The sequence below is a fragment of the Trachemys scripta genome, chromosome 9 (genome assembly GCF_013100865.1).
Source record: "Trachemys scripta elegans isolate TJP31775 chromosome 9, CAS_Tse_1.0, whole genome shotgun sequence".
NCBI classification, from domain to species: Eukaryota; Metazoa; Chordata; order Testudines; family Emydidae; genus Trachemys; species Trachemys scripta.
Genome location: NC_048306.1, coordinates 51,753,878 through 51,759,676, shown reverse-complemented (window position 1 = coordinate 51,759,676; position 5,799 = coordinate 51,753,878). Strand labels below are relative to the sequence as shown.

Below are 5,799 nucleotides of genomic sequence, written 5' to 3'. Positions count from 1 at the left end.
TTAATTATTCATACAAAGTGGACCAAGCTTCATCAGGAGAGACTCTCACATCAGAATACCCCATAGTTAGGGCTATGATTTTGTCATGGACAAAAAACATAGCCCTATGTAGTCCAGAGAACTCTGTGACTTGAACCCTTGGTGCCTGGGAGTTGCAGGATCCCCCCGCCACCTGTAGAGGCTGGGAACTGCGAGGTCCTTGGGAGCTCCCCAGGTGCCCCGCAGCTTGTAGCCACTGTGGGTGGCGGGGGAACCCCGGGAGCTCCGAGCCAGGGCCCCCTGGTGTGGTGTGGGGACCCCTCAGCTCCCCATTTTGTCATGCATATTTTTAGTAAAAGTCAGGGATAGGTCATAGGCTTCTGTGAATTTTTCTTTATTGCCCGTGACCTGTCCATGACTTTTACTAAAAATATGAGTGCAAAATCTTACCCTTACCCATAGTTCAGAGGCTTGGGCACACCCCTGAGAGGTGGGAAGCCTAAGTTACAATCCCTTCCCCTTACCAGGCAGAGGGGGGAATTGAACTGGCATCCCCTTCACACAGTGTGAGTTCCCTAATCACTGGGCTAAAGGTTATAAGGGAGACCTCCTTCCCCTGCCCATTTTGTGCTGAGTTAGGCATACTCAGAGCACACCTACCAGGCTGGGCCCTGCAGGCAGCACATGTGACTAGACACAGAAACTTAGGTGCCAAGGGAACTTAAATCATGAGTTCAGCACCTACAGGGTTAGGCAGTAGCTGAATCAGGAGTTTGTGGATTGTGATAGTGCCTAAAACTGGGCTTTAGGTGCCTGGTTCCTTTGTGGATCGAGGCCTTGGTTCTCCAGCTGTACAATAGGGAGAATAGCACTTCCCATCTTCACAAGGTTGTTGGGAGATGAAATTCAATAATTTAAGTGAGTTGCCTAAATACTGTAAGAATAGGGCCATATAAGTACTTAGAAAGATATAGTAAGAAACAATGAATAAACACAACCCCCTTTCCTCTTCACTCCATCCCAGAAGCTTGAGAGGGGAATACAAATTCAGAGCCATTGCAGTGGGTTAGCTATTTTATTTACATGTGCATTTAAAATGTCACTGTCCAGAAGGTAGGGTACATAGCTGAAGTAAAACAGAGGAAAAATAAACAATGTTAATGAACACTTGGAGTGGGGGAAGTTTGGGTTACGATTGATTGTCATTACATTCAATATTACTGAACATTGATATTACAGTAGCACCTAGAGGCCTGAGACAGCATGGGGCCTCATTGCACAAAGTGCTGCACAAGCACACAGCAAATGACAAGGGGAAATTTCCCAAAGCATCTAAGGAGCCAGATTGTTGAAGGCATTTAGGCCCCTAAAGATGCAGATAGATGCCTAATGGGAGTGTCAAAAGCACTTAGCTGCATCTGAAGGCACCAAATACCTTGGAAAATGTGACCGGGATTTCCAGTGGATCTTTGGCTCCCAAAGCCAACATGACTTTTGAAAATGGGATTCAGGCTTCTAGATCACTAAGGGCTGGTCCACACTAACCCCCCAGTTCGAACTAAGATACGCAACTTCAGCTATGTGAATAATGTAGCTGAAGTCGAAGTACCTTAGTTCGAACTTAAAGGTACTTACCAAAGGTACACACACGGCAGGCAGGCTCCCCCGTCGACTCCGCCCACTCCTCTCGCGGAGCAGGAGTACCTGCGTCAATGGCGAGCACTTCCGGGATCAATCCGGGATCGATTTATCACACCTATACAAGACGTGATAAATCGATCCCAGAAGATCAATTGCTTACCGCCGAACCCAGAAGTAAGTATAGACGTACCCTTAGATGCTTTGGAAACTTTTACCCTAAAGGACAAAACATACTTACCATTGGTGATGACATGATATTTACACCCCCACCTTCCTACACATTTAATTAGGTCCTGGGAAAACTTGGGAGAAGAGGTGGTTTCTGAGAGGTTCTCTCCTACAAAGTGGTCTGCAGATAGAAAATGGCTGAGAGTCACTGACTAAGAGGAGGTACATGTTGTGCAGTTTATTTTAGTCAAAGGACTATCAGGGCTGGAAAGAACACCTCGTTCTGCTAGATCCAGTCATTCAGTCTTGTTTTGCTGCATATGACCACTGCCTTCTGTGCTTTGAATAAGGTCCTTATAAGTGATGGGGCAGTATGTTTTGTACAGATTTTCCACTAACGTGTTACTTCCTGCGATCACAGGCTTGTGTTCCTTGTTCATGAAGTTCCACAGGTGCAAAGCACAGGAGTCGTTGAAGTCAAGGCTTGTATCCCAGACCTCATAGTACCGCCTCCATGCTGGGTAAGGGATAGGGTAGAAACGCTGAGGATGTAAGAAGGAAATGTTCTGACAGCTTTGATCCTCCACATTATGGAAATTGGTCAGGTTGCACAAGGCTTGCAGTCTCCTTGTCATTAAGAGGGGGCCTTGGTTTCCCCAAATACGTCCATTGTAGTTTTGAACAAAATCATTCATGCAATCCCAAATGAACCAGTGATGGTGAGGAAAGCCAAAAATCCCATTGCTGGAGAACTTGGAAGCCTGGGCCGCCAGGAAGTTTGCCACTGGAATAGGCCTGATGGAGATGACATCTGTGTCCATGTAGATCCCACCGTATTTCCAGATGAGTGCTAGTCTGCTGGCGTCAGAGCTGATATGAACCCAGTGCTTTTCCTGGGCTGCATTTACCTGCAGAGTTGGAAAGGGATCACAGAGATGCAATGGACTCCACTTTAAAATTTCTAAACACCTGATCCCATTAGCTATATATTCTATAAAACTCTCAGCAGTGTCTATCCTCGCTTTAATCCCTTTTAAAATTAATGGCCATTTTTCTTTTCTAGCTATGAAACTTTGCTGGAAAAAGGCAAGAGCAGATGTAGGCTTTGTTCAATGTGATTCTACAAGTGTTTCCAAGGTGCAGTAAACTCCAAAGAAACATGCAATGTTTATGAAATAATGAGAATATGAATCATTAACTGTTATTTCCACAAAACAACCCTGCATCTCAATTTACACACTCACTGTCTGATACAAAGCCCAGGGAAATCAATTGAAAGATTCTCATTGATTTCAGTGGGCTTTGGAACTGGCCCCTCCTGGCAATCTCTAAAGAGGATAAAAAGTGAGAGAGAAATTCAGGCCTTGGGTTATGCTGGTGCACGGAGGGCTGGAATACCAGTATAGCAGCCAGCTCCCTGTTTATTCTCCAGACTCTCCACTTTCATTTAAAAATAAATAAAATAAAGAAGTCCTTAGCTGTAATGGTTGCCAATAGATCCATGAACACATGAAACAAGTGCAGACTAATGCAGTGATGCCTGCTTGAGTTTTCAGACAGGACTCAAGGGACTCAGAACAAGAACTCAAAGGGGTGTGAACTCCCTGAACAACAGTTCTGAGAGGTGTGGGTGGAGCCTGGAGGAGCATCACTGTCTCCCACCCACCCCAAAAAATTGACTTCTGAATGACCCTCTCACTTCTAAAGCTTGCCCCTAGACATTTTCATTGCTATCAGTCTGGCACTTTTAACAAGCACTGAAATCATTTTCCCAAATAGTAAATGCTCACCTTAAATTCATGTTGACTAAATTTTTTCAAATACAACTTCTTTATAAAAAAATGGCCTTTTTAAAAAAGATGGTGATTAACCATTTTGATAAAATATGGTTATCAAAATCATTACTGACATGTTCCATTTGCCATAAATCCTGTCATCAGGAAATAGAAAATGTCCATAACAATTTCAATAAATATTTTGACTAATGCATGGTGAACTGTCATGAACCAGGGATCAATACTGAGTGAAACAAAATGACAAGAGCTTCAAAACTTCAATAAAATGTGCAAAAATGTTCTTTTCATTTTCCACAACCTCTACTTTAAATCTTGTACAAAAACACTTTTCCCTTAATATTTCCTCTCACCTTATGATACCATGGGAGCAGAGGTGTCTCCTGGAATAAGGTTTCCATCTGTAAAGGAAAAATGAAGACATTCTTCATAGCAGATAAAAGTGAGAAGGCTGCGTAAGTGGAATTTGAATCCAGCCATGTGCTATTGTTCAGCCCTTTCATGAAGAAAACAACAGGTCTGTCATGGTAGATCCTGGCAGCAGATTCCACAGAACATGAAACCAGCGGAGGAGGCTCAAGGCGATCTGTGGTCTCCACAAAGATGATGCTTCTGCTCTGGCTCATAACATCCTCTTGCGTCAGGAGTCGCTTAGCAATAGGCATGCAAGAGAAGACACAGCCAGACTGCAGGGAGAGTTCATACAAAATGGCAAAGACAAAGACAAAAAAAAAACAGAGCACTATTTGGATCTCCTTCAACATTCTTGCTTTTCCTTAAAAATAAACAAAGTCAATGTTAGTGGTTCATTGTTTATCCCTGGGAGAAAAATGTGACAGGATGATACAAAATTAATCAAGATAGTTAAGTCCAAAGCTGACTGTGAAGAGTTACAAAGGGATCTCACAGAACTGGGTGACTGGGCAACAAAATGGCAGATGAAATTCAATGTTGATAAATGCAAAGTAATACACACTGGAAAACACAATCCCAATTATACATACAAAATGATGGGGTCTAAATTAGCTGTTACCACTCAAGAAAGAGATCTTGGAGTCATTGTGCACAGTTCCATGAAAACATCCACTCAATATGCAGCAGCAGTCATAAAGGCTAACACAATGTTAGGAACCAATAAGAAAGGGATAGATAATAAAACAGAAAATATCATAATGATGCTATATAAATCTATGATATGCCCACACCTTGAATACAGCATGCAATTCTGTTTGCCCCATCTAAAAATGATATTTTAGAATTGGGAAAAGTACAGAGAAGGACAATAAAAGTGATTAGGAGTATGGAACAGCTATCAAATGAGAGATTAAAAAAACAGGGATTGTTCATTTTAGAAATGAGATTATTAAGGGAGGATATGATAGAGGTCTATAAAATTATGAACAATGTAGAGAAAGTGAATAAGGAAGAGTTATTTTCCCCTCACACAATACAAGAATAAAGGGTCACCCAATGAAATTAATAGGCAGCAGGTTTAAAACAAACAAAAGGAAGCACTTTTTCACACAACACACAGTCAACCTGTAGAACTCATTGCCAGAGGACATTGTGAAGGCCAAAAGTATAACTGGGTTCAAAAAAGAATTATATAAATTCATGCAGGATATGTCCCTCAATGACTATTAGCCAAGATTGTGAAGAACGTAACCCCATGCTCCGGGTGTATCTAAAACTCTGACTGCCAGAAGTTGGGAGTGGACTCAATAATTGCCCTATTTTGTTAATCCCCTTTGAAGAATCTGGCATCACAGACTGTCAGAAGACAGGCTACTGGGCTACATATGGCCAGTCTTACATTCTTAAGCTACACCAAAACTCTACTGTGAGGTCCCTGGATACTCTGGCATGTTGGTGGAAATTCAGCCTCCCCTGGATTGTTTATTTGGATGTTAAATTTACTTTGCTCTACATTGTTCCCACCTATTCAATTTTCAGTAAGCCACTGACTGCTGTAACGGCATCAGAGAAATTGTTCGGGGGAAGCTGGAGGGTTTGGCAGTGATTACACTGTAGCAAGAGATAGTTTCCTTATAAGTTCTGGAGGAAAAAAAGGCAGGACTTGGTTGCAGCCTCAATGTGAAGGCAGAAGGAGAAGGAGTCAAATATATTTATATGTATGTGCATGCACACTGTGTTTATGTTGGTGCATGGATGCGTGTGTGTGATTTGGAATCTCAGGGTCACATACAAACTTTCCATT

The 5,799-nt window shown here is 42.3% G+C and overlaps 1 protein-coding gene across 1 annotated transcript; it reads right to left on the bottom strand.

The window, feature by feature from the left end:
• Window positions 1-2,084: 2,084 nt before the first annotated feature.
• A4GNT (alpha-1,4-N-acetylglucosaminyltransferase) lies at window positions 2,085-4,348 on the bottom strand. The gene is made up of 2 exons (XM_034782454.1): window positions 3,935-4,348; window positions 2,085-2,696 (listed from the first exon to the last, which is right to left on the bottom strand). The coding sequence occupies exons 1-2, from the start codon at window positions 4,343-4,345 to the stop codon at window positions 2,085-2,087; spliced, it is 1,023 nt and encodes a 340-aa protein (XP_034638345.1). The 5' UTR covers window positions 4,346-4,348.
• Window positions 4,349-5,799: the final 1,451 nt, after the last annotated feature.